The sequence below is a fragment of the Saccopteryx bilineata genome, chromosome 4 (assembly GCF_036850765.1).
Source record: "Saccopteryx bilineata isolate mSacBil1 chromosome 4, mSacBil1_pri_phased_curated, whole genome shotgun sequence".
Classification (NCBI taxonomy): Eukaryota; Metazoa; Chordata; class Mammalia; order Chiroptera; family Emballonuridae; genus Saccopteryx; species Saccopteryx bilineata.
The window spans coordinates 91,442,413-91,469,435 of NC_089493.1; the positions used below are offsets into that span (position 1 = coordinate 91,442,413).

At 41.8% G+C, this 27,023-nt stretch overlaps 1 protein-coding gene and 1 gene segment (V, D, J or C); one reads left to right on the forward strand and one right to left on the reverse strand.

Annotated features, from left to right (window-relative positions):
• Nucleotides 1–14,911: 14,911 nt before the first annotated feature.
• Nucleotides 14,912–15,901, reverse strand: LOC136335487 (olfactory receptor 10G2). The gene has a single exon (XM_066276708.1). The coding sequence runs from the start codon at nt 15,899–15,901 to the stop codon at nt 14,912–14,914; it is 990 nt and encodes a 329-aa protein (XP_066132805.1).
• Nucleotides 15,902–23,613: 7,712 nt separating this feature from the next.
• On the forward strand, nt 23,614–24,345 carry LOC136335488 (T cell receptor alpha variable 1-2-like). The segment is given in 2 exon segments: nt 23,614–23,689; nt 23,996–24,345. Coding segments are annotated over 2 exon segments (426 nt in total).
• The last annotated feature ends 2,678 nt before the right edge of the window (nt 24,346–27,023 follow it).

Below are 27,023 nucleotides of genomic sequence, written 5' to 3' on the forward strand. Positions count from 1 at the left end.
TAACACCTATAGGTAATAATGTTCAAAATGAAAAGAATAAAATGGGAAGAGGATAAAATGACCAAGGTAGAAGGAAAAAAAAGATAAAAGATACAAAAAAATGGAAAAAGTTATAAATACTGTGTTTTTTTTTTCGTTTTGAGAAGTTATCTTCTTCCTTTTTCTTTCTTCTCTCTCTTTTTGGCCGTTGGCACTGTACCCCAGGTTCTGCTCCTGTGGCACTCTTAGGCAGAGATTTGCTGTTGTGTCACTATGGTGATGACATAAACTAGGCCTCAGTCCTGTTGGTAGGCGGGCCTTGTTAGCGTTTGCAGGCTCTGACAATGGGAGAGTCTGTTTTCCTGGAGCCTCTCCCCAAATCTCTCCTTCCTGAACCAGCAGCCAGCTGTGAAGTTGCCCCAGCCACTGCCTGGAGAGCAAGAGGCTCTAAGAGCTGCCAAATCCCCCCTCTACCCACACTCAATGCAGGGTTCTGGGTAAGGCTTTGCCAGCCAGAGCCACCAGTGTAATCAGGCAGGGCTGAGTGCCAATTGCCTTTCAGGGGTCTTTCTATGAGCCTCTGGGCATGTCTAGTATGCCTCAGCACTCCACAAGTCTGCTATCCAGAGGCTGTCTGCAAGCTGCCTGCATGCCCTTCCCCCCACCACTACTACACTTCTCTTCCCCACGAGTGTGCTTTTTTAGCCTGTATGGCTGGCAGAGGTGCTGTGCCCAGACAGGTCCGGGTGTAGGGAAGCTGACTTTCATGCACTTCCTGCATGCTGTTGTTTGGGAAGCCGGGATTATTCAGAAACTCTGGTCACAGCCCACACAGAGGGTCACTACTGACAATCTCCAACCCAGCCCCTCTGCCCGGGAACATGGGCACCCATGCCTGAAGTGCTAGGTGGATCCATTTGCACACTGCCCACGCTAGCCGACTGGGATACTGGGAGTAAACAAGGCAACTGCTCGCCCACTTCTGCCGGGGTTTGTGGTTGTTAGCTCCAGGTGGGCTGAACCGCGCACACACTCTCTCCTCGGCTTGAATGTCTCTGCCCTACCCCAGCTTTTTCTGCACCCCCAGCCCTCGCTTTCTCTTAGTTCCAAGTGAAAGCAGCCCTTGCTCAGTTCAGTGAGGAAAGTGAAAAACTCCATTCTCCGTCTTATTTCCTTCAGAGTGGATTATATATTCAGCCACCTTTTTGCCCAATTGTACCTTTGTTTGATGTATGTGTATTTCAGATGCTCCTGAAATTGCTTTTCTGTCTCTAGTTGTTGAATCTGTTGAAGTTTCAGGGAGAGGTATTGGGAGCATTCCTCATGAAACCATTTCTCTGACATCACTCTGAGCAGTGATTTTTATTAGCATTTATTAGTTTTGTTTCTTTGGAAACTTTGAGATTGGTTGGTCAGACTTCTTTTCTGCTAGTTTGGTCCTTGGAACTGTCTGAAGTCTTTAAAAAAATTTTTTTTATGTTGTGTGAGAGAGACAGACAGACAGGAAGAGAGAGAGATGAGAAGCATCAGCTTGTAGTATTTATTGATTGCTTCTCTTAAGTTACTGGGGAGGGGATACAGCTGAGTCAGTGACCCCTTGCTCAAGCCAGCAACCTTTGGGCTCATGCCAGCAACCATGGGATCATGGTCAAGCCGGTGACCCCATACTTAAGCTGGTGAGCCTGTGCTCAAGCCATATAAACCCATGCTCAAGTTGATGACTTTACCTGGGCCTTCAGCATCTCAGGTCGATGCCCTATCCATTGTGCCAACACTGGTCAGGCTTTTTTTTCTAACTTTTTTCCAAATACTTAGTGATGGTCTTTGTCCTTTTTTAAAAATGTATTTAAATATTTTTAAAAATTTATTTAGAGAGGAGAGAGAGAGAGAGAGAGAGAGAGAGAGAGAAAGAGAGAGAAATAAGGGGGGAGAAGCAAGAAGCACCAACTCCCATGTGCCTTGACCAAGAAAGCCCAGGGTTTTGAGTTGGTGACCTCAGTGTTCCAGGTGGACGATTTATCCACTCTGCCACCACAGGTCAGGCTTAGTGATGGTCTACCATCAGGGGTCCTCAAACTTTTTATAAAAACCACCCACTTTTGCAGTGCTGGTCAACCTAGTCCCTACCACCCACTAATGGGTGTTTCAGCTTTCATGGTGGGCAGTAGCAGAGCAACCAGACAGCGCTGCAATTGGCCCACCATGAAAGCTGGGACGCCCACTAGTGGGCGGTAGGGACCAGGTTGACCAGCACTGCAAAAGTGGGTTTTTTTATTTATTTATTCATTTTTTAGAGAGGAGAGGGAGAGACAGAGAGAGAGAGAGAGGAGAGACAGAGAGAGAGAGAAGGGGGGGGGGAGCTGGAAGCATCAACTCCCATATGTGCCTTGACCAGGCAAGCCCAGGGTTTCGAACCGGCGACCTCAGCATTTCCAGGTTGACGCTTTATCCATTGCGCCACCACAGGTCAGGCAAAAGTGGGTGGTTTTTATAAAAAGTTTGATGACCCCTGATATCTTGATTGTGATCTGTTCCCCCACCTCCCAAACTTTTGTGGTGAACTCTATAGCTCCTAAGTCATGTTAGTGTTGAAGTATTTAGTGCAGAGGTTAGCACACTTTTTCTGTAAGTACAGATAATATTTTTGGCTATAAGGACTGTAGAGTTTCTGTTGCAGCTACTCAAGTTTTTCATTGTACAAGAATGCAGCCATAAACAGTACACTTAAAAATGAGTATGGCTGGCCCTGGCCAGTGGTTCAGTGAATAGAGTGTTGGCCCAGTGTATGGATGTCCTGGGTTTGATTCCCAGTCAGTGCACACAAAAGTGACCATCAACTTCTCCCCTCCATCCCCTTCTCTCCTTCTTTTCCTCCCACAGCCGGTGGCTTGATTGATTCAAACATGGCCCCGGTTGCTGAGGATAGCTCTGTTGGAACACATCAGCCTCAGGTCCTGAAAATATCTTGGTACTCTAGCATCAGCTCCAGAAGAGGGTTACTGGGTGGATCCCAGTTAGGATATGTGAGGGAGTCTGTCCCACTACCTCTCCTCCTCTCATCTAAAAAAAGGATATGCCTGTATTATAATAAAATTTTATTTATAGATGCTGAAACTTGAATTTTATATAAATTTTATTTCATAAAAATTCTTCTTTTTCTTTTTTCTTTTTTTTTAAAGCTTTTTCTTTTTATTTTTTTTTATTATTCATTTTTTTTTTTTAGAGAGGAGAGGGAGAGACAGAGAGGAGAGACAGAGAGAGAGAGAAGGGGGGGGAGGAGCTGGAAGCATCAACTCCCATATGTGCCTTGACCAGGCAAGCCCAGGGTTTCGAACCGGCAACCTCAGCATTTCCAGGTCGACGCTTTATCCACTGCGCCACCACAGGTCAGGCCTATTTCTTTTTTTAAATTCAGTGAGTGGAAGGGAGGCAGAGAGATAGACTCCCACATGTGCCTCGACCAGGACCCACTGGCAAGCTCAATAGGGGAAGATGCTCTTCTATTTGAGGCATTGCTCTGTTGCTCAGCAACTGAGCTCTTCTTAGTGCCTGAGGCTGAGGCCATGGAGCCATTCTCAGAGCCTGGGCCAACTTGCTCCAACTGGGCCATGGCTGCAGAAAGGGAAGGGAGAGAGAGAAAGAAGTGAGAGGGGGAGGAGTGGAGAAGTAGATGGGTGCTTCTCCTGTGTGTCCTGACCGGGAATCAAACCTGGAACATCCACATGATGGGCTGTTGCCCTATCACTGAGCCAACCAGTCAGGGCTGCTTTTTTCAACTATTTAAAAAATATAAAAACAACTCTTTTTTTTTTTTTTTTTTTTGTATTTTTCTGAAGCTGGAAACGGGGAGAGACAGTCAGACAGACTCCCGCATGCGCCCGACCGGGATCCACCCGGCACGCCCACCAGGGGCGACGCTCTGCCCACCAGGGGGCAATGCTCTGCCCCTCCGGGGCGTCACTCTGCCCTGACCAGAGCCACTCTAGCTCCTGGGGCAGAGGCCAAGGAGCCATCCCCAGCACCCGGGCCATCTTTGCTCCGATGGAGCCTTTGCTGCGGGAGGGGAAGAGAGAGACAGGGAGGAAGGAGGGGGGGAGTGGAGAAGCAAATGAGCGCTTCTCCTATGTGACCTGGCCGGGAATCGAACCCGGGTCCCCCGTACCAGGCTGGCGCTCTACCGCTGAGCCAACCGGCCAGGGCCTATAAAAACAATTCTTAACTTGTAGGTTTACAAAAAACATGTAGCAGGTCACATTTGGAACTTGGGTGAATAGAGGTGATTAGGGAAAGACTAAAACTTGTTTATGACTAATTAGTGAGAAGTGGCCAAAAGGGATGTGTGTGGGTAGATGAAGCCAGGCAAAAATGTTTGTCTTACCTTTTCACTGCCTGGTCTTTTCTTACATTTTACTGCTTCCACAATTCCAGAAAGCATAATTTCAGTTGATGTAGGTTTCAGAAAGGAAGCTGTTGAATTTTAGGGGTCAAGGTTTGTATATTGCAATTAGAATATGTATGAGAAAGTACTTTGTGAAGTAGGGCTGCACAGGTACAGCTTCATGATTTTTTTAGTTCACAATATAATCTAGTTTCATGGTTTCAATTGACACCCTTCTAGATATGCCCCACAAAATTACTCTTTTCCACAATAGTAGTTATGTTTAAGGATTAAATTAGTAATGATACACATATCTCTAAGAGAGTAGTTAGGTTTAATGGATTAAGTGTGCATACAATATCAAGGTTTTACTGGCTTCACAGCATCTCATCTCTTCTGGCAACAATAATGAGGTCCTTGAGGTTAAGTGTTACACAAAAAACATATCTATCAACTCTGTTTTCTTTAAAAACATTTATTTATTTTAGAGAGAGGAGGGAGAAAGAGAGAGAGAGAGAGAGAGGAAGGGGAATAGGAGCAGAAACATCAACTTGTAGTTGTTGCTTCTCATATGTGCCTTGACTGGGCAAGCCTGGGGTTTCAAACTGAAACTGGTAACTTCAGTGTTCCAGGTCAATGCTTTATCTGCTGTGCAACCACAGGTCATGCTAACTCTGTTTTTTATTTAATGTTATTTTACTCATGTCACCGTTGACAATTTTATTGCTTCTGATGTGAGATTCATACAAAAAGAGGGGAAGCCATTGTTTTTTGCATGTCCTCCATGTTTCCAAACCTCTCCCCTTCCAACTAAAGTAACTTTCAAGGGATTTAAAGGCCTTGTGTCTTTCTCTCTTCCTTCATTTTTTGCATTTTACCCTTTCAGAAGCTGAACACTCAGACACGATTATTAAAAAGCAACTTCAGATCCAGAGAAGATTAGAAAGTGGCAATGCATACCCAGGCGAAGGCTCAGGAAAGTTTTGGTGATAACTTAAATTTACATTTCAGGCTGATCCTTGGCAGAGATAGCTTACACACACAACCCTCCCAAAACAGAAACAAAATCAACCCACCCCCAGAATCCCTAACAAAACCTGGCAAAGTCTCAGGAATACAATCTGATTTTCAGAGTTACCACATTATTAGATTCAAATGCCCAGTGTTCAACAACAACATCAACAACAACCAGCAAGAACAAAAATCATAAGGCATATAAAGAAACATGAACATGTGGTTCATTCAAATAAAAAAAATAAACCAACTAAGATGTTCTTGGGAAAAGCCTAATGGAAGATATACTAGACAAAGACTTTAAACAACTGTTTCAAAGATGCTCAAAGAACTAAAATAAGATGTGGAGAAAGTCAAGAAAATTATTTGTGAACAAAATGGAAATATGAATAAAGATATAGAAAACCTAAAAGGAAACAAAAAAAAAATTCTGGGGCTTTAAGTACAATAATTAAAATAAAAAAAACTCAGAGGGATTTCAAGAGCAAATTTGAGCAGTTAGAGGAAGGAATCAGTAAACCTAATATAGAACTATGGAAATGATTAAGTCTGAGAAACAGAAAGAAAAAAAAAATAGAAGAAAAGTGAACAGAACTTATAAGATGCTGTCCAGTTAATGACCATGTACATTAAAGAAAACACAGAAAGAGAAGAGAGACAAAGGGGAAGGGAGAATATTTGAAGAAATAATGGCTGAGACTGACCATGAATTGCTGCAGTGGATAGAGCGTTGGGCTGGGATACAGAGGACCCAGGTTTGGAACCCCAAGGTCACTGGCTGGAGCATGGGCTCACCAACTTGAGTGCAGGGTTGCTGGCTTGAGTGTGGGATCATAGACATGACTGCATGGTTGCTGGCTTGAGCCCAATGTCACTGGCTTGAGCAAGGAGTCACTCTGCTCTGCTGTAGCCCCGCAGTCAAGGCACATATAAGAAAGCAATCAATGAACAGTGAAGGAGCTGCAAAGAAGAATTGATGCTTCCTGCCTCTCTGTCCCTATCTGTCCCTCTCTCTGTCTTTCTCTCTGTCTCTGTCACACACATAAAAAAGAAATAATCGCTGAAAACCTCACAGAGTTGAATGAAACACATAAATGTAAACATCCCAGAAGCTCCGTGAACTCTAAGTAAGATGAATCAAAGAAATCCACATGGAGACACACAATAATCAAACTTTTTAAAGCCAAAGGCAAAGAAAGAATCTTGAATACAGCAGGAGAGAAGTGAATTACAACATAGAAGGGATCCTCAAGCAAATCAATAGATTTCTTTTTCATCAGAAACTATGAAGGCCAGAAGACAGTAGGCCAATATATTCAAAGTCCTAAAAGAAAAAAACCTGTCAACCAGACCTGACTTGTAGTGGCACAGTGGATAAAGTGTCTACCTGGAATGCTGAGATTGCCAGTTTGAAACCCTGGGCTTGCCCAGGCGAAGCATATACAAGAAACAACTACTACGAGTTGATGCTTCCTACTCCTCCCCCTTCTCGCAACAAACAAACAAACAAACAAACAAACAAAACTTGTCAACCAGAATCCTATATTCAGCAAAAATGGTCCTTCAGAAGTGAGGGAAAAATTAAGAGATTCCCAGATAAACAAAAGCTGAGAGTTTGTGATCAGACTTGCCTTGCAAGAAATGCTTAAAGGAATCCTGCAGGGTAAAATGAAAGGACATCAGACAGTAACTAGAAACCATATGGAGAAAAAAGCTCTAATTAAAGTAAATACAAAGGGGAATTATAAATGCTAGTATTATTATAACAATGGTTTGTTACTTCACATTTTGTTGTTTATATAATTTAAGAGACTAATACATTTAAAGCTAAAAACATTTATTAGTGTAAAAGCTAGTATTACCATAACTGCACTCGAACTCTGAATCTTATTTTATACATAATTTAAGTGGCTAATGTATTTAAATGAAGTCTTAGTTTTTGTTTTTCAGCACACAATGTATAAAGATATAATTTTAGAAATAAAAAATACTTTGAGACAAGTGAAAATGGATGCACAACAAACCAAAACTAATGGGATGTAGCAAAAGCAGTTCTAAGAAGGAAGTTTATAGCAATACATGCTTTCATCAAGAAGAAATAAAGATCTCAAATAAACAACATAACTTTGCATCTCAATGAACTAGAAAAAGAAGGATAAACTAAGTCCAAAGTTATCAGAAGAAAGCCCAGAAGCAAATTCTTGCAGTATGGTCACCTGATTTTTGACAAGGATGCCAAAACCATTCACTGGGGAAAAGACAGTCATTTTGACAAATGATGCTGGGAAAACTGGATAGCCACATGTCAAGAATGAAATGGACCCTTACCTAACACCATATATAGTATAGTCCCCATTATCTATTATTTTGCTTTCTGTGATTTTAGTTACCTGTGGTCAACTGTTGTCCAAAAATATTAAATGATAAAATTTCAGAAATAAACACTTTATAAATTTTAAATTGCACAGTGTTCTGAGTAGTATGATGAAATCTTATGCCATCCTAAAAAGAAAAATCTTATGCCATCCTGTTGTATCCCACCAGGACATAAATTGCACCTTAGTTGAGTGTGTCCACGCTGTATATGCTACCTGGTTGTTAATCACTTAGTAGCAGTCTTGGTTATCAGAGGGAGAGAAAGACCATATTCACATAACTTTATTACAGTATATTGTTATAATTGTTCTATTTTATTATTAGTTATTGTTGTTAATCTCATACTGTGCCTAATTTGTAAATTAATCTCCAGACTATATAGAGTTTGGTACTATTCATGGTTTCAGGCATCCACTGGGAGTCTTTGGAACATATACCACATAAATATAAGGGTCTACTTTACAAAAGTCAATGCAAAATGGATTGAGGACCTAAATGTAAGACCAAAACCAATAATCTCTTAGAGGAAATATGTATATATGAGAAAAGCTTCACAATATTGTATTTGGCAATGATTTTTTGGCTATGACACCAAAAGTACAGATAGCAAAAGAAAAAAAATTAATATGTGCATCAAAAGAGACTCTTTTTTTCTTTTTTTGACAGAAACAGAGAGAGAGAATCAGAGAGAGGAAGAGATAAGGACAGACAGACAGGAAGGAAAAGAGATGAGAAACATCAATTCTGCATTGCAGCACCTTAGTTGTTCATTGATTGCTTTCTCATATGTGCCTTGACCCGGAACTCCAGCAGAGAGAGTGACCCCTTGCTCAAGCCAGCGACCTTGGTATCAAGCAGCAACCTTGGGCTTCAAATCAGTGACCTTTGGGCTCAAGCCAGTGGCCATGGGGTCATGTCTATGATTCCATGCTCAAGCCAGTGACCACGTACGCAAGCTGGTGAGCCTGTGCTTAAGCTGGTTGAGCCCGCGCTCAAGTTGGTGACCTTGGAGTTTAGAACCTGGGTTCTCCGTGTCCCAGTCTGATGCTCTATCCACTGCGCCACAGCCTGGTCAGATTAAAAGAGACTCTTAACAGAGTAAAAAGGTAACCCAGAGAGTGAAAGAAAATATTTTCAAATTACATTTCTGATAAGGGATTATTTGTGTAAAAGCTAGTATTATCCAGTTAGTATTAGTTTATTTTTATTTTTATTTTATTTTATTTTATTTTTTTAAAATAAATTTTTATTAATGGTAATGGGATGACATCAGTTAGTATTAGTTTAAAAGCTAGAAATATCCAGAGCCCTTAATATTCACTGACAAAAAACCAAACAACCTTATTAAAAAATGGGTAAAGGCCTTGAATGAACATTTCTCTAAAGAAGATAGACAAATGGCCCTGGAAGTTTGGCTCAGTGGATAGAGTGCCGGCCCGTGTGTGGATGTCTTGGGTACACATGAGAAGCAACCATCTGCTTCTCTTCTCTTTCCTCTCCCCATTCTCTCTCTCTTCCTCTCTTGCAGCCAGTGGCTTGATTGGTTTGAGTGTCGGCCCTGGGTGCTGAGGATAGCTTGGTTGGTCTGAGCATTGACTTCAGGCACTGAGGATACCTCAATTGATTGGAGCATCTGCCCCAGATGGGAGTTGCCAGGTGGATCCCAGTTGGGGAGAATGCAGGAGTCTGTCTCTTTATCTTCCCTCCTTTCACTTAAAAAGAAAAAGAAGTTATACAAATGGCCAACAAGCCCATGAAGAGATTCTTAATGTTACTAATCATTAGGAAAATGCAAAACAAAAGTGCAGTGAGATACTGTTTCATATCCATTAAGATGACTACTATTAAAAACCCAGTAAACTGCAAGTGTTGACCAGAGTGTGGAGATATAAGAACTCTTGTGCACAGTTGGTGGGAATGTAAAAGTATAGCCATTGTGGAAAATAGCATGCTGGTTCTTCAAAATATTAAAAATAGAATCACCAAATGGTCCAGTAATTTTTCTTCTGGGTGTATACGAAAAAAAACCGAAGGCAGGGTCTCAAAGAGATTTTTTTTTATGTTTGACAGAGAGAGAGAGAAAGAGAGAGAGACAGAGTGAGGGACAGATAGGGACAGACAGATAGGAAGAGAGAGAGAGGAGAAGCATCAATTCTTTGTTGTGGCACCTTAGTTGTTCACTGATTGCTCTCTCATATGTGCCTTGACTGGGGGCTACAGCAGAGCAAGTGACTCCTTGCTCAAGCCAACGACCTTTGGCTTCAAGCCAGTGAATTTTGGGCTCAAAACAGCAACCATGGAGTCATGTCTATGATCCCAAGCTCAAGGCAGTGACCCACACTCAAGCTGGTGAGCCTACACTCAAGCCTAATGAGCCTGCATTCAAGCCAACGACTTTGGATTTTGAACCTGGGTCCTCCATGTCCCAGTCTGATGCTCTATCCACTGTGCCACCTCCTGGTCAGGCTCAAAGAGATATTTGAAAAGTCATATTTATAGTAGAATTATTCACAATAACTCAAATGTAGAAGAAACCCCAGTATCCATCAATGGATAAATGCATAAATGAAATATGTCATAGACATAAAATGAAATGTTATATTTATTTATTTATTTATTTACTTATTTATTGAAAGATTTTATTTATTCATTTTTAGAGAGGAGAGAGAGAGAGAAAGAGAAGGGGGGAAGAGCAGGAAGCATCGACTTCCATATGTGCCTTGACCAGGCAAGCCCAGGGTTCTGAACTGGCGACCTCAGTGTTCCTGTCAGGTCAACACTTTGTCAACTGTGCCACCACAGGTCAGGCTGTTATTTATATTTAAAGAGGAAGGAAATTCCACAATATACTACAGCATGAATGAACCTGGAGTGTGTAATGCTAAGTAAAATAAGCCAATGACAAAAAGACAAATACTACATGATTCTACTTACACGAAGTACTTAAGAGTAGTCAAAATCATAGAGACAAAGTATATGATGATTTCTAGGGGCTGGAGAAAGGGGAGAATGAGGTATATTGCTTAATGGGCGTAGAGTTTCAGTTTTACAAGATGAAAGAACTTATGGGGTTGGATGATGATGACGATGATAGTTGCACAACAATGTGAATGTATTTAATATCACTTAAAAATGGTTAAGAATGTAATTGTTATGTGTATTTTACCACAATAAAAAAATCTGCAAAAAAAAATTGGGCTAGCATGACTGTACACTTCTGGTTGAGTGAAAAACTGTCAATAAATAAACACATTTATCTGGTCCTTTTTTTCTGAAAGGAACTATTGACACTTGCTCTTATACAGCTCTTTGGGTTCTTTGTTTCTAACTTCTTTTATTGAATTTATTATATTTATTGGGGTGACATTAATTAATATAGGTTTCAGGTGAACCCAACTTCTTTTAAATGTTCTCTTGTTCCTCCAGGTAAGATCTGGACAACTTACAGGGATGAGTCAAGGTTATTTACTTCACCTGGCCTGATTAGGACCTTGCAAGATTAATTGATTGGCCCAAAGAATGACTGACTAGGGTAGTGTCCAGATCTTTGGCTGTTGGCATTATGGTAATGGATCAAAAGCTTTTTTGGATGCTTTAGATCAGGGGTTGGGAACCTATGGCTTGCGAGCCAGATGTGGCTCTTTTGATGGCTGCATCTGGCTCACAGACAAATCTTTAATAAAAAAATAATAACGTTAAAAATATATTTTTATGTCCCTTCTATGAGACTCAGAGACATGAACAAGAATGTGATGGCAACAGGGGCGGGGGGTTGGGGGAGGGGGGATGGGGTGAAGAAGGAGAGAGGGGTTAGGGGAGGGGAGGGGCACAAAGAAAACCAGATAGAAGGTGACAGAAGACAATTTAACTTTGCGGGAGGGGTATACAGCACAATCAAATGTCAAAATAATCTAGAGATATTTTCTCCCAACATATGTACCCTGATTTATCAATGTCACTGCATTAAATTTAATAAAAAAAGATAAAACATTCTCATGTATTACAATCCATTCATTTCCTACCACTCATGTTCATGGTTGCGGGTGGTTGGAGCCAACCACAGCTGTCCTCTAGAACAACACCAAATTTTTATTAGATAACGCATAACGTACATGGGTCGTTGTATGGCTCTCACGAAATTACATTTTAAAATATGTGGCATTCATGGCTCTCTCAGCCAAAAGGATTCCCAATCCCTGCTTTAGATAGTTCAAGTGCAGTTCAAAAGTCTCTCTTGGTGCTGTTTTAATTTTAAAAAATTGTTGATTGAGTGAAGTATTAATTAGGATGAGGTAAAATCTGCTATAACAAAGTAACTAAGCCAATAAAATATTAGTGGATTTAAAAAGTTAGAGGCTTATTTTCCTCTTACTTAAAATTCTTAGCTGAGTGTTCCAGGTTGTCAGATGACTCATTTCCACTTGGTTACAAAATTACTGCTGATGTATCTGGGTTCCTGTCATATGTCATTCCACCTCAGAGAAGGAAAAGAACATGGAAAAGTTCCTGAGCCAGTTTTGGGGGCCAGGTCTGGAAGTATCACACACATATATAAACTCTCCTCATTTTCACTTTAGGAGAAATTAGATATGTAAATACACCTGACTTCAAGAGGGACTGGGAAATGTCCATAGTGTGTCAGCCGTGTTCTAGCTATAGCTCTCTGACTAGAAAAGAAGAAGAGAATGGATTTTGGTGGGTAGTTAGCCAGTGTTACCACAGTGCCTGCCAGTATGTATTAGGGAAAAGGGGGCTGCAACACAAATACCAATAAAACTTTTTTTCTGCTCTCTAGAAACTCTGATCTAAACTATAATACAGTCCAGCCTATGAAAAGTGCTATGCACTATTGGTGAGAATGCAGATTGGTGTAGTCACTGTGGAAAGCAGTATGCAATTAGCTCAAAAAACTAAAAATGGAACTGCCTTTTGACCGAGCAATTCCACTCCTGGGTAGATATTCAAAGAAACCCAAAACACTAATTCAAAAGAACATATGCACCCCTATGTTTACTGCAGCATTATTTACAATAGCTAAGATTTGGAACCAGCCCAAGTGTTCATCAGTAGATGAGCGGATAAAAAAGCTGTGGTACATTTATGCAATGGAAAACTACTCAGCTGTAAAAAAGAAGGAAATCTTACATTTTTGTGACAGCATGGATGGATCCAGGTATTATTATGCTAAGTGAAATAAGTCAGTCAGAGAGAGACAAGTACCATATGATTTCACTTATATGTGGAATCTAATGAAAATAAACTAACAAACAAAATAGAAGCAGACTCATAGATACAGAGAACAGACTGACAGCTCTGAGATGGGAAAGGGGTTGGGAGTTGGGTATAAAAGATGAAGGGATTAAGCAAAGAAACAATCCCTCATAGATGCAGACAACACTGTGGTAATTACATGAGGGAGAGGGGCTTGCGGGAGGTAGAAGAGGGTAAAGTGGGGATAAAAGGTGATGGAAGGAGACTTGACTTGGGTGGTGAACACACAGTACAATATAGAGATGATGTGTTATAGAGTTGTACACCTGAAAACTATATAATTTTATTAACCTGATAAATGCAACCTGAACTATATAAATTTATCAGCCTGATAAATGCAATTAAAAATAGAATTCAAAAGACTGTAGGAACCCAGGGAAGAGAAGATAAGTTTTCATGGGGAGAATCAGAGAAAACTTCTTATAGGAATAAGAATTTTTCTGGGCCATGAAGGAAGCATAAAACATCAATTTACCAATATATAGAGTATTTCTTTCTTTTTCTGTATTTTTCTGAAGCCGGAAACGGGGAGAGACAGTCAGACAGACTCCCGCATGCGCCCGACCGGGATCCACCCAGCATGCCCACCAGGGGGCGACGCTCTGCCCCTCCGGGGCATTGCTCTGTTGCGACCAGAGCCACTCTAGCGCCTGGGGCAGAGGCCAAGGAGCCATCCCCAGTGCCCGGGCCATCTTTGCTCCAGTGGAGCCTCGGCTGCGGGAGGGGAAGAGAGAGACAGAGAGGAAGGAGAGGGGGAAGGGTGGAGAAGCAGATGGGCGCTTCTCCTGTGTGCTCTGGCCGGGAATCGAACCCGGGACTTCTGCACGCCAGGCTGACTCTCTACCACTGAGCCAACCGGCCAGGGAAGAGTATTTCTGATATAGGAATATCTTAAGTAAAGGCTCAGGGGCATCAAAGTAAGGAGAATGTTTAAAGAGTGGCAAGTAAATTAATTGAGCCAGGAGGGAAGAGAGAGATGGAGATAGCTTAAGAAATCAGTTATGTTGGTATTTTATTTTGGGGGACTTTGAATTCCAAGCTAAGAAGTCTGGCTTTATCTATCTGTATGTAATGGAGAGCCAGTGAATATTCACAGAGAGAAATGACACACTGAGTTGTATGTTTCGGAAGGGAATCTCAAGTAACAAGATGGATGAGGATGAGGATGACAAGGGGACCACTTAAGAAGCCAGAGAGACATTCTGAGACACAGTGAACAGAATTTGGTGAATTACTGCATGGGGAACAAAGAGGGACTGGAAGGAAAGACAGACGACCCACACAGAGATTTACACCAAGTTCTTGAGAGGATAGATTTACCTTGATGTGAGCAAAGCAATCTTGAATGTCTAGCATCTTGGAAATTAAGAGTGAAGCAGATAGATTAAGGGTAATGGAACAACATTTCCCCTAAATTTGCCTGGAATAATCCCTTCTCCTGTTAGACAGAGCATTTATTCCTTATATTTAACATTTGTGTAGAATGTGCATTCTCCTGAGAGATGGGTCAGAAAAGTGTAAAATAGTTCTGGCCATTTATTGAGATTAAATATAGCACTAGAAGCTTCTTCCTAGCAGAATTACATTTAATTAAGCTTAAACTTACATCTATTTGTTGAACATTTGTCACATACAGCAGTATCTGAAAAGAGTCATAGCAAATGAGATGTAGATATACTGCTCAGAAAAATTAGGGGATATTTCAAAATGAATATGAAGCAATACAAAAATAATTTGATTTTTTTATTAAATAAGAACATCAGAAAAGCAAACAAATCAAAGAAAGTTGTTCAATTATGCAAATGGTATGCAAACTCAGTTATCCTGATTGAGTAGCAAGTGATGCATTGATGGGGGTGAACAGAGAATGTCAAACTGGACAAGAAATATCCCCTAATTTTTGTGAGCAATGTAGTTCCTGAGTCTACAGTTTATTTTCACTGTGGCCCCTCGATCTGCTGTTATTCTCTTCAGAGCAGACTTCACTTCCTTGTTTCTCAGTGTGTAGATGATGGGGTTCAGTAATGGAGTGACAACAGTGTAAAACACAGCCACGGCCCCATCCAGGGGACTCTTGGAACCTGGCCTGAGGTAGATGAAAATACAGGGGACATAGTAGACTGTGACCACTGTTAGATGGGAGCCACAGGTGGAAAAGGCCTGGCGCCGCCCATCAGTGGTGCGTATCTTCAGGATGGCGTGGACTATGTTGGCATAGGAGAGCAGAATTAACATGAAGCAACTGGCAGCCACTACCCCAATGTCCACAAAGGTCACAAGCTCATTGACAGTGGTGTCAGCACAGGCCAGTTTCAATACTGCAGGGATGTCACAGATAAAGTAATCTATCTGGTTGGGCCCACAGTAGGGCAGGTGAAAAGTCAGGGTGGTTTGGATAGACCCATGAATGGAGCCAGCCACCCATGCTCCAGCCACAAGGATGGTGCATAACTTACTATTCATAAGCACGGGGTAGCGCAGGGGTTGGCATATTGCTAGGTACCTGTCGTAGGCCATCAAGGTGTAGAGGAAGCACTGGGTGCTGCCCAGAAAGTGAAAGAAATACAACTGAGCCACACAGCCACCAAATGGGATTACCTTCTCAGCAGGAGTAAAGTCCAATATCAGACGAGGAACGATGACTGAGGAGAGCCACATGTCCAGGAACGAGAGTACGCCCAGAAGAATGTACATGGGGCGAGCATGGAGCTTCGGGTCAGCCCACACAGTGAACAGGATGAGCAAGTTCCCCAGCTGAGTCAGGATGTAAATGATGAAGAAGACCAGGAAGAGGAAGCTTTTCAGATTTGGGGGGTGAGATAAGCCCAGGAGAATAAAATCTGTCACCATGGTGTCCAGGGATGTGTTTTTGGTCTTTCCCATGTCTTTCTGTAGTCTGCTAAGATAAATGATGAAGTCACTCAGGGGAAATACAACACAGGGAGGTGATGAGAGAATGCTTTTTTTCTGATGAATAATGTCTAAGACTCATGAGAGAAAATGAATACTATTAAAAACTTTTTTAAAAGAAGAGTGGTGTTGCCATTAGTTATTTTGTGTGTGTGTATATATATATATATATATATACATATACATACATACATACATAAGTATGTGTATATATATCTTGAAAAAATTTGAAGTGCCTAATTCAGATAATAAGAATAGATAGAGGGGTAAAATGTGTTTGTTTCACTTCTTTTGTTGAATACCCCTCCACTAGGGTTTAAGATACATCCTTCCATCATTTAACCATAAACTATCTTTGTAATTTAAATAACTATTTTCGAGAAGCAATTTAAATGGTAACAGAGTCAATACAAATATCGTGTGAGTATTCATAGGTTTACCAATTTAATCTCCATCAGAAAATTCCAAGAGATTTTATATTGGTTATTTTCTAAAATAAATAATTTCTGTATTAATATTTAAGAGCTATTAATAGTAATAATATTTAATATAGTTGGTTCTTCAGGGTTTATAGAAAATGTTAAGCATGCCCTTTGCCCACAAAGAGAGAAGAAATACCAGATTTTTAGCTGCCTGAGTTTCAGGAGGACACCTTGGTTTATTTAAAAATGAGTTGGAAGACTAGTTGTTATTTCTTTAGCTAGGATATAGAAAAAGATAGAAAGAATTGAGATTAAAATAAAAAAAGATTATGCATAAAATAATATTAATGAGCCAAAGCAATTTTTTTGTCAATACAAATAATATCAGTGTGTTTCCACTTAAGCAAATGATTATTCCTGAAATGTTTTATAAAAATTAATTGTAGCCTGACCAGGTGGTAGCACAGTGGATAGAGCGTCGGACTGGGATGTAGAGGACCCAGGTTCGAGACCCCGAGGTCACCAGCTTGAGTGCGGTCTCATCTGGTTTGAGCAAAAGCCCACCAGCTTGGACCCAAGGTTGCTGGCTTGAGCAAGAGGTCACTCGGTCTACTGAAGGTCCATGGTCAAGGCATATATGAGACAGCAATCAATGAACAACTAAGGTGTCGCAATGAAAAACTGATGATTGATGCTTCTCATCTCTCTCTGTTCCTGTCTGTCTGTCCCTATCTATCCCTCTCTCTGACTCTGTCTCTGAAGAAAAAAAATTAATTGTATATCAAATTACATAAAACTGTACCACTTGAAGAATTATTTGAAGTGTTTCCGTAATGCATATATATGTACGGTGAAAAAGTTCCTCCTAATTTGTCTGCTTTGCCAGTTTTATTTTTTCTCGTTTGTTGTGCATAAATGTGGTCCACTTCTCCCAGTGCCCTGTTGAAAGAAAGCTCCTTTTACCTTGCAGGTTCTGGGTGCCCTGCCTAGGTAAGACCAGGAGACAGAGGTAGGTTACAGCTGGTGGGTGTGAGGATAGGTCAGTTTCCCAGGGCAATTTAGCAGAAGATGGAGATTTTTACTGGGGGTGTGGTGTTCAGGGGTTGCAAAGGAGAGCAGTCCGTGGTGCAGACAGGTGGGCAGAGTAGATATCCAGAAGGTGGAGTTTTGGAGAGGAGAACAGTTGCCTTCCCATAGTCCCTGCTTTTCCTTCTTCTCCTTCTGGTAGATTTATGTGTTACCACGTAAATAATTTTAGTATATCTATCCTTGCTAATTATGTAACCAAAGCATTTAAAAATTGTCCAAGTTTTATATTATTAGATGTTGCTAACATCATGTAAAATCAGAACTAAAATATAAAAGCATATGAAAATAGTGCAAAATTAAAATTCAATGCAAAAACTATTTGAAGATTAGGGCCCAGTGACATTACAGTACATAATACGTGTTTAAAAAGCGATTATCCTGCTAGCCCTGGCCGGTTGGCTCAGTGGTAGAGCGTCGGCCTGGCGTGCAGAAGTCCCGGGTTCAATTACCGGCCAGGGCACATAGGAGAAGTGCCCATCTGCTTCTCCACCCCTCCCCCTCTCCTTCCTCTCTGTCTCTCTCTTCCCCTCCCGCAGTGAGGCTCCATTGGAGCAAAGATGGCCCAGGCGCTGGGGATGGCTCCTTGGCCTCTGCCCCAGGTGCTAGAGTGGCTCTGGTCGCGACAGAGCGACGCCCCGGAGGGGCAGAGCATCGCCCCCTGGTGGGCAGAGCGTAGCCCCCTGGTGGGCGTGCCGGGTGGATCCGGGTTGGGCGCATGCAGGAGTCTATCTGACTGTCTCTCCCCGTTTCCAGCTTCAGAAAAATAGAAAGAAAATTAAATTAAAAAAAAAAAAGAGCGATTATCCTGGAAATTCTAGAGAAAGGCTGTGGGAATAGGGGAAAGAGTGGTACTGAGAAGATAAGGATGGGTTATGGGTTGTCAAGACTACTTTTTTAGAGAACTCTGTGGAGCCACTGGATCATGGGATAGGCTGCTTTCTGTGCACCTGTCCTCTTTTTCCCCTCCCCCCAAATCAGGCCAGATTGGTGTGAACACACATCCAGCTATTTAAAACTTTTGATTTCTACAGTGAACTTTGGGATCTGGGCTGCTAGGGAACAGTTATGACATCCCAAAGATGAGAAATGAAGACTGATCCAGTGTTGTGTTAGACGTACCAGGATAAAAGGACTTCTCTTTACCCTGTTTCTGGAAAGATTCACTTCCCTTCACATTCATACACAGTTAGACATCCTGGTAGAGCTAGGACTGAGCAAGGGAAATGGACAGCTTGGGGCAGCCCAACCATATTTTTATCTCTCTGTAAAAGGATCTTCTTATCCTTCTACCAAAAGGTAAAATAAAATGTGAAAAGAAAAGACACTAGCCCTGGCCAGGCGTATGGACATCCTGGGTTTGCTTTCCAGTCAGGGCTCACAAGGGAAGTGGCCATCTGCTTCTTTCGCCCTCCCTCTGCCACTTCTCTCCCTCTTCCCCTCCTGCAGCCAGTGGCTCCACTGGTTCAAGCATCAGTCTGGGCACTGAGGAAAGTTTGATTGGTCTGAGCATCAGCTTCAGGTGCTAAAAAAAATTAGCTCGATTGATTAGAGAATAAGCCCTAGAGCGATTGCCAGATGGATCCCAGCAGGGGCACATGTGGGAGTCTGTCTCTCTGTCTCCCCTCTTCTCACTTAAAAAAAAAAAAGAAAAAAAGAAAAGAAAAGGCACTTCATATTCTCTTCACTGGAGAAAGAAAAGGTTACTAATTTGGCCTGTGCTTGAAGAATTTGGCCTGTGCTTGTTCACAATCTCGATGACTATCACTGCCCAATTTTGCCCTTTATCATTGCACTAAAATAAAGAGAAAGAAAATGCAAAGTAAATAGTGTTAAGATTTTTTTTTTTTAAGTGAGAGGAGGGAAGGTAGTGAGGCAGACTTCCATATGCACCCTGACCAGGTGCCATCTGGGGCTGATGTGCTTGGACCAATCAAGCTATCTTCAGGGCCACTGGCTACAGGAGGAGAAGAAGGAGAGAAGAGGGAGAGAAAGGGAAATACTAAATAACTAAATAATACTTAGCATCAAACCCAGGATGTCCATGTGCTGAGTAGATGCTTTATCCACTGAGCCAAACAGCCAGTGCTGGTGTTAAGATTCTTGAGTCATTTTCTCACTAGAAAAAAGAAATCCTCTACATTTGGAAAGAAGAAACTTAATTCCAAGTAAAGAGTTGAGGGAGAAGATGGAGAAAAGAGACTGTTTAACATTTGAACAGCCTAACCAGTAGTGGCACAGTGGATAGAGTGTTGACCTGGGAGGCTGAAGACCCAGGCTTGAAACCCTGAGGATATCCGCTTGAGTGCAGGGTTGCCAGCTTGAGCATGGGATCATAAACATGACCCTAAGGTTGCTGGCTTGAGCAAGGGGTCACTGGCTCCACTGGAGCTCCCGGTCAAGGCACATCTGAGAAAGCAATCAATGACCAAATAAAATGCTGTAACAACAAGATAACACTTCTTATCTCTCTTCCTCCCGCCTCTTTCTCGCTAAAAATAAAAAAATTAACATTTGAACAAAATAACAGAAAAAATTTAAAGTTTCAAAATTAGTGGCCTCATTCTGAATATAGCTGGTTTCAAGATTTCTTTTCCATCCTGTTAGACTCACATGTATAGAGCTGTGAAATAATGGAAGAGGCTGGCTGTCCTTGAGTGGGTGGTCCAGCAGAGAGAGAGATGTCCTTCAGATATTCATTTTTTTTTTTGAGAGAGGCAGGGAGAGAGAGAGACAGCAACATCAAGCTGCTCCTGTATATGCCCTGATCGGGGAATCGAACTAACAATCTCTGTGCTCCGAGACAACGCTGCAGCCAACCAAGCTTTCTGGCCAGGCAGAAATTCAATTTAGCCTATTGCAAAGGGCTCCTGTGTCATTTTGGAAAGGCTTTAGAATTCTTTTAGGAGTTACCTGACTTGTAGTGGCCCAGTGGATAAAGCATTGATTGACCTGGAACACTGAGGTTTCCAGCTTGCCGGGTCAAGGCCCATATAAGAAGCAACTATGGGTTGATGCTTCCTACTCCTCCCACACCCCTTTCTCTCTCTCTCTCTCTCTCTCTCTCTCCTCTCTCTAAAAAGAATAAATAAAAATTTTAAAAAGAAAAAAAGAATCCTTTCAGGAGTTTACCTGGTGAACAAGTATTCAGAATCTCTGAGAGCACCTGCCTTTCAGGGCTCTTTTGAAGAGGGTGACTTCTAAATCACTTGAGTCATATTTTACATTTATTTTCATCAGCTATTCCTTCTGTTGCTCTGAATAAATTAAAAAACAATCTACTGTCAAGAGATTTGAAGAAAAATTCTAACCTCAGGGGGAATTGTACTCTAAAGGTTTTCCGTAATGAGACCTTCCCTATCCAAGTCCTCATTATTTTGTTTTGAGAGAGAACAGCAAACATTTCCAGTAGATCCCTGGAAGGGGACTGTGAGGATTAACCTTGCCAGTATAGTTTGGGATGACTTCCAGTGTTTAGAGGTGATATGAGGTCTCAGTTGATCATGTATCTTCTCAAATATTCATCAGGTATCCTCCATCATTCCTTCTATTTTTTGTTCAAATGTCACCTAATCAGTGAGATCTCTCTCTCCTTTTTTTTGTGTGGTAGAGACAGAGAGAGAGTCAGAGAGAGGGACAGATAGGGACAGACAGACAGGAATGGAGAGAGTTGAGAAGCATCAATCATCAGTTTTTCGTTGTGATTTTTTAGTTGTTCATTGATTGCTTTCTCATATGTGCCTTGACCGTGGGGCTACAGCAGACAGAGTGACCCCTTGCTCAAGCCAGCGACCTTGGGTCCAAGCTGGTGAGCTTTGCTCAAACCAGATGAGCCTGCGCTTAAGCTGGTGACCTCGTGGTCTCGAACCTGGGTCCTCCACATCCCAGTCTGACGCTCTATCCACTGCGCCATCGCCTGGCCAGGCAGTGAGATCTCTCTTGACCTTTCTTTTCCCCTTCCCTGTTTTATTTTTCTCATTAGTATTAACACCATCTGACATATTGTATTTGCTTGTATGCTTGTTATTGTTTGTCTTCTTTCACTAGAATCTAGGCTTCATGAGAGGAGGTGGATTTATTCTCTATGGAATCCCTAACAGTAGCACATTGCCTGGCACATAAGGTCTCAAGAGAAGCTTTTGAATAAATGAATAAGAGAAAACCCACATATGTTAAATGCTGTGGAAGAAAAAAGAGATGTTCTTTCAAATATTAACCTCCAATTTAAATTTAGCAGGGTTCATTTGTTATAAAATTGATTCTTGCATTTGTGTGCAGGTCTACAGTGCTAGTAGCTTTGGGTGTTTATTTATTTATTTTACAAAAGTTAATGTTCATCTGAGTAATATTGAGGAACTGCCTAGAAATAAAGAAATGAAGCTTGGAGTGTGCAATAAATTTCAGGAGCCTCCACTGTGAATGATGGAACTGGATAAAGTACTGAGGAAGAAGATGTTTAGTATTTCCTGTGTGTGTGTTTGTGTGGTTATAACATTGCAAAGCTACATCTGGCCACAAGATGACAATATTGTCTGTGTTAAATCCAAGTACTCTACTGTGTCTTCTAAATGGAGTACGGTAATTATAAGTAATAAATAAACCAGAGGGTTTATGAGGGATATAAATTCCTTTAGCAAAAACACTGTATGTGAGGGGTACATTAGCTTGGAAAAATTAAGTGCCAAAGAGATAATTTCTTTTTGTGATGATTGGGAAATAGTTTAAGATATTCCTTCCACCTGGCCAGGAGGTGGCACAGTGGATAGAGTGTTGGACTGGGACGCAGAGGACCTAGGTTTGAGACCCTGAGGTCGCCAGTTTGAGCACGGGCTCATCTGGTTTGAGCAAGGTTCACCAGCTTGAGCCCAAGGTCGCTGGCTCAAGCAAGGGGTCACTGGCTCTGCTATAGCCCCCGGGTCAAGGCACATATGAGAAAGCAATCAATCAACAACTAAGGTGCTGCAACAAAGAATTGATGCTTCTCATCTCTCTCCCTTCCTGTCTGTCTGTCCCTATCTGTCCCTCTCTCTGACTCTCTCTGTCTCTGTCACAAAAAGATATTCCTTCCTTCTTTCCTCCCCTTCTAGTTTTTTTCTTTTTCTTTCTTTCCTTCCATTTCCTTTTCTCAGTTCTCATTTTATATGTAAAAGAAGGACAAGTCAGATGAAACAGATGTACAAGAAAAGGTTAATATTCTCACCATTCCTTTCAATCTCAACCTTCTAATAGTTTCCTGGTTTGTTTTACATTTCTTTCTCTATGTTCATTTATATGTACAGATAGATAAATTGTAATTCTTTACCTATTTAAAAAATATCTCATTGAATGTTGGGAGATAAATTTATTTATTTATTTATTTATTTATTTTTTTGTATTTTTCTGAAGCTGGAAACCGGGAGAGACAGTCAGACAGACTCCCGCATGCGCCTGACCGGGATCCACCCGGCACGCCCACCAGGGGCGACGCTCTGCCCACCAGGGGGCGATGCTCTGCCCCTCCGGGGCGTCGCTCTGCCTCGACCAGAGCCACTCTAGCGCCTGGGGCAGAGGCCAAGGAGCCATCCCCAGCGCCCGGGCCATCTTTGCTCCAATGGAGCCTTGGCTGCGGGAGGGGAAGAGAGAGACAGAGAGGAAGGAGGGGGGCGGGGCGTGGAGAAGCAAATGGGCGCCTCTCCTATGTGCCCTGGCCGGGAATCGAACCCGGGTCAGGAGATAAATTTAGATGTTAGAAAACCTCTCCCATCTTTCCTGTACTGTCACACATATCACCACTACCACATACTCACACCATACCCCCCTCTAATAGCACCCCTGTTTCCACTTTTTCCTGTTTTGAGAAAGAGAAACAGTATAGAGAAAGTGAGCAGTTCTGCCTCTGCTTTATATAATTTTCCTATTTCTCATCGCTCCTCTTTACACACAATTCTATTGTTCAGTGTTTACAGAATCACTTGGACTAAAATAGATCACTGTGGATTTATCTGTAGAAAACATTCATGTGGATAGACTTGTATAAGGGGACCTAGATGGCTTAAGTGGAAGCTTAAAGTCACTTCTTCAGGAAAGGAGCTCCTCCCCTTGGGTTTCTTCTGGGTTTTGCACCCAGATTGAACTTCCTCCCTTACCCACCGGGAGGGAGGAGTGGACACTGCTGGCTCTGGTGGCTCAGGAACAGGGATGCAGAGCCTGGCTCACAGTGTCCTGAAGCAGAAGTGGGGAATCTTCCTTCTTTATGTGTTTCTGACAGTGGGAGGTAAGTCTCAAGTTAATAGGAAACGCTGCTGGGAATTTTTGAAATAGCTTTCTTACAGCTGAATTAAATGACAGCAACTTCTCACACTTGTAATAAAAGTCTTTCCTGATACGAGTTTTCTTTATGTGGTGCTAATTGTTCTTGTCCTCATCCCTGTCCTTCTCCTCCTCCTTTTTCCACAATTTATTTCTATCTAAGGAACTCCTTTACCAGTGGCAGCTTTTTTGTTACCATGTGGAAACTATTTAAATAATGATGTGGCTGCCAGGAGTGCTGCCCTGGTGATGGTCATGTGTCTTCTCACAGGCTCCGTGGGACAAGGTGTTCAGCAGCCCACTGAGCTGACAGCTGCGGAAGGAGTGTCTGTCCAGGTCAACTGCACGTACCGGACATCTGGGTTCAACGGGCTGTTCTGGTACCAACAACATGATGGCGGAACACCCATATTTCTCTCCTACAATGTTCTGGATGGTTTGGAGAAGAGCGATCATTTTTCCTCATTCCTTCATCGCTCTGATACATACAGTTACCTCCTTCTAAAGGAGCTCCAGATGAAAGACTCTGCCTCTTACCTCTGTGCTGTGAGGGACACGATGACAACGAGCCTTCTTCATCTGCACCAGAATGGAAAAGGCAGCCATGGCAGTGAGACTTAAGACAGGATTTTAAACCAGACTGCCTGGATTTGTAGTTCATATTAAGATTTTTCCCCCCTGCTTTGTTATCTTATTATATTGTCTTCAAATTTTCAATGAAGTTTGTTAGATATACAGCCTACTATCAGTTAGGTGTAGAGAAGAAAAATTTATTGTGGTTTTGTCCTACACAAGACAAAGCTGACCAAAGGTCACATTGTAGGTTATTTGTATATCAGATGTGAGGCACACCCAAGTTAAAATAAGTTAGGCAGTCATATGTTACATAATTTGTTTGTATCAAAGATTAAATAAAATTGTCTTTGGTGAACTTTTGAGATGGAATTTGAATGGACATAACTGTGTTGGAAAGCCATCTAATGTTATAAATCAAGGCCTTTAAATGTTCATATTCCTTTTACTGGATAATTCCATTTTTGAGCTCTCAAAGAGAGACAGGTTAGAAAAGAAAGTTAGGGTGAGAGGCTTTGGACTGTAGAGTGTTTATTTGGTGGCATTATTCATTAGGGCAAAATATGGGCAACAATCTAAAGTAAGTTATGATCAATAGAATATTTTCAAGGTATGTTTATTTCTACTGCTGCATAACAAGTTATCACAGCACCTATGTGTTTACTTATAGTTCTCTATGACAGAAGTCTAGGTTGTTTCAACTGGTTCCATGCTTAGGATATCACAAGTCAAGGTGTAGGCTGGCTGAGTTCTTATCTGGAACTCAGGTCTTTGTCCAAGTTCATTTCTATTATTTTTAGAATTCTGTTCCTTGTGCTTATAGGACTGAGGTCCTCATTTTCTTGCTGTTTGTGAGCCAAGGGCATCTTCAGCTACTTAAAGTCACTTGTATTCTTTCTCATGTAATTCCCTCCATCTTTAAACCAACAGCAGCACTTCAAGTCCTTCTTGTGTTTGGAATTTTTGGGCTTCACTTTCTGCCTTCTTCCTCTGCCACCCAACAGAAAAAGTTTATGTATTTTAAAGCCTCATGCGATTATGTTAGGCTTACCTAGATGTCTCCCTTTTTATTTATTTTATTTTATTTATTTTATTTTTTTTGTACTTTTCTGAAGCTGGAAACCGGGAGAAACAGTCAGACAGACTCCCGCATGCGCCCCACCAGGATCCACCCGGCACGCCCACCAGGGGCGATGCTCTGCCCACCAGGGGGCGATGCTCTGCCCCTCCGGGGCATTGCTCTGCCGCGACCAGAGCCACTCTAGCGCCTGGGGCAGAGGCCAAGGAGCCATCCCCAGCGCCTGGGCCATCTTTGCTCCAATGGAGCCTTGGCTGCGGGAGGGGAAGAGAGAGACAGAGAGGAAGGAAGAGGGGGTGGAGAAGCAAATGGGCGCTTCTCCTATGTGCCCTGGCCGGGAATCGAACCTGGGTTCCCGCACACTAGGCCGACGCTCTACCGCTGAGCCAACCGGCCAGGGCCAATGTCTCCCTTTTTAAAGGTCAGCTGTGTCATATAGCACAACACAATCAATAGAGTGATATTTCATCACATTCAAGGTTCTGGGAATTAGGGAATGGAATCTTGGGTTCATTCCTCAAAATTTTCCTTACATACAGCCAGTAAAAGACATTTAAAAAGATTACAAGAACTCTGAGTTGCCAGAAAAAAAGACAAAGCTTAAATATGTATTTTTCATTATAAATCACAACATCACAGTTGACTTATAAAAAAAATTTATAAACTTTTATTACAAATTTGAAATGAGGTGTTTAAAAGTCTTGACTCGAATAGATATGAAACAATTTAAAATCTTTAAAGGTGTGTTGAGAAACACAGGCTTAAATAAAAGAAAACACATTTGTCAATACTTACAACAGATACTGGTAATGTAAAAACCTCCAAACCGTATAGATAATGTAGAAGTTTCTGGTTACCTGGTTAATGGACAAAAAACAGAAACTTAAGGTCTTTAGCTCCAATCTTTTATAAATTTCTTTTTTTAAATAATATTTTTATGTTGAAATTAAATTTAATAGGATGATGTCGATCAATAAGAGTACATAATCTTTTGTTCACTTCTTTTTCTTGTGACAGAGACAAAGAGAGAGACAGAGAGAGGGACAGACAGGGGGAGACAAATAGGAAGGGAGAGAGATGAGAAGCATCAATTCTTCGTTGCAGCATCTTAGTTGTTCATTGTTTGCTTTTCATATGTGCCTTGACCAGGGCCGGGGGGAGGGGCTACAGCTGAGCTAGTGACCCCATGCTCAAGCCAGCGACCTCAGGGTTTTGAACCTCAATACTCCGCGTCCCAGTTCTATCCACTGTGCCACTGCCTGGTCAGGCTTGTTCATTTCTTATTGCTGAAATCGTATATTCATTTTTTCTTTTTGGACAACTGAACTAGATGATGTTGAAGGTAATAAGCTGACCTTTTCTCAGACCAGGTCCTGCTCACTTTCAGAGACAGATTGTCAGCTGGTGAATCTTTGCTATGTGTGGTTTAGGGTGTTCTGTGCATCTGTGGAGGTAACTGAAGTTGTGGTGGTACTGATGTTGAGGTGGATGCTGACCTTGGGTCCCATCTCTTTGATTTTCCTACTCCCCTTTATTATCATCCTCTTTGTGCTATCTTTGAGGGGAGGGTCCCTGAAGAATCATGATCAATAGCCTGATCCATATTCTGTCTCACTGGTCTATCTTCCTCTCCTGTATCCTGATTATC

Coding starts and splice junctions, on each gene's coding strand:
- LOC136335487 (XM_066276708.1), bottom strand. CDS start 15,901: ATGGGAAAGACCAAAAACACATCCCTGGACACCATGGTGACAGATTTT.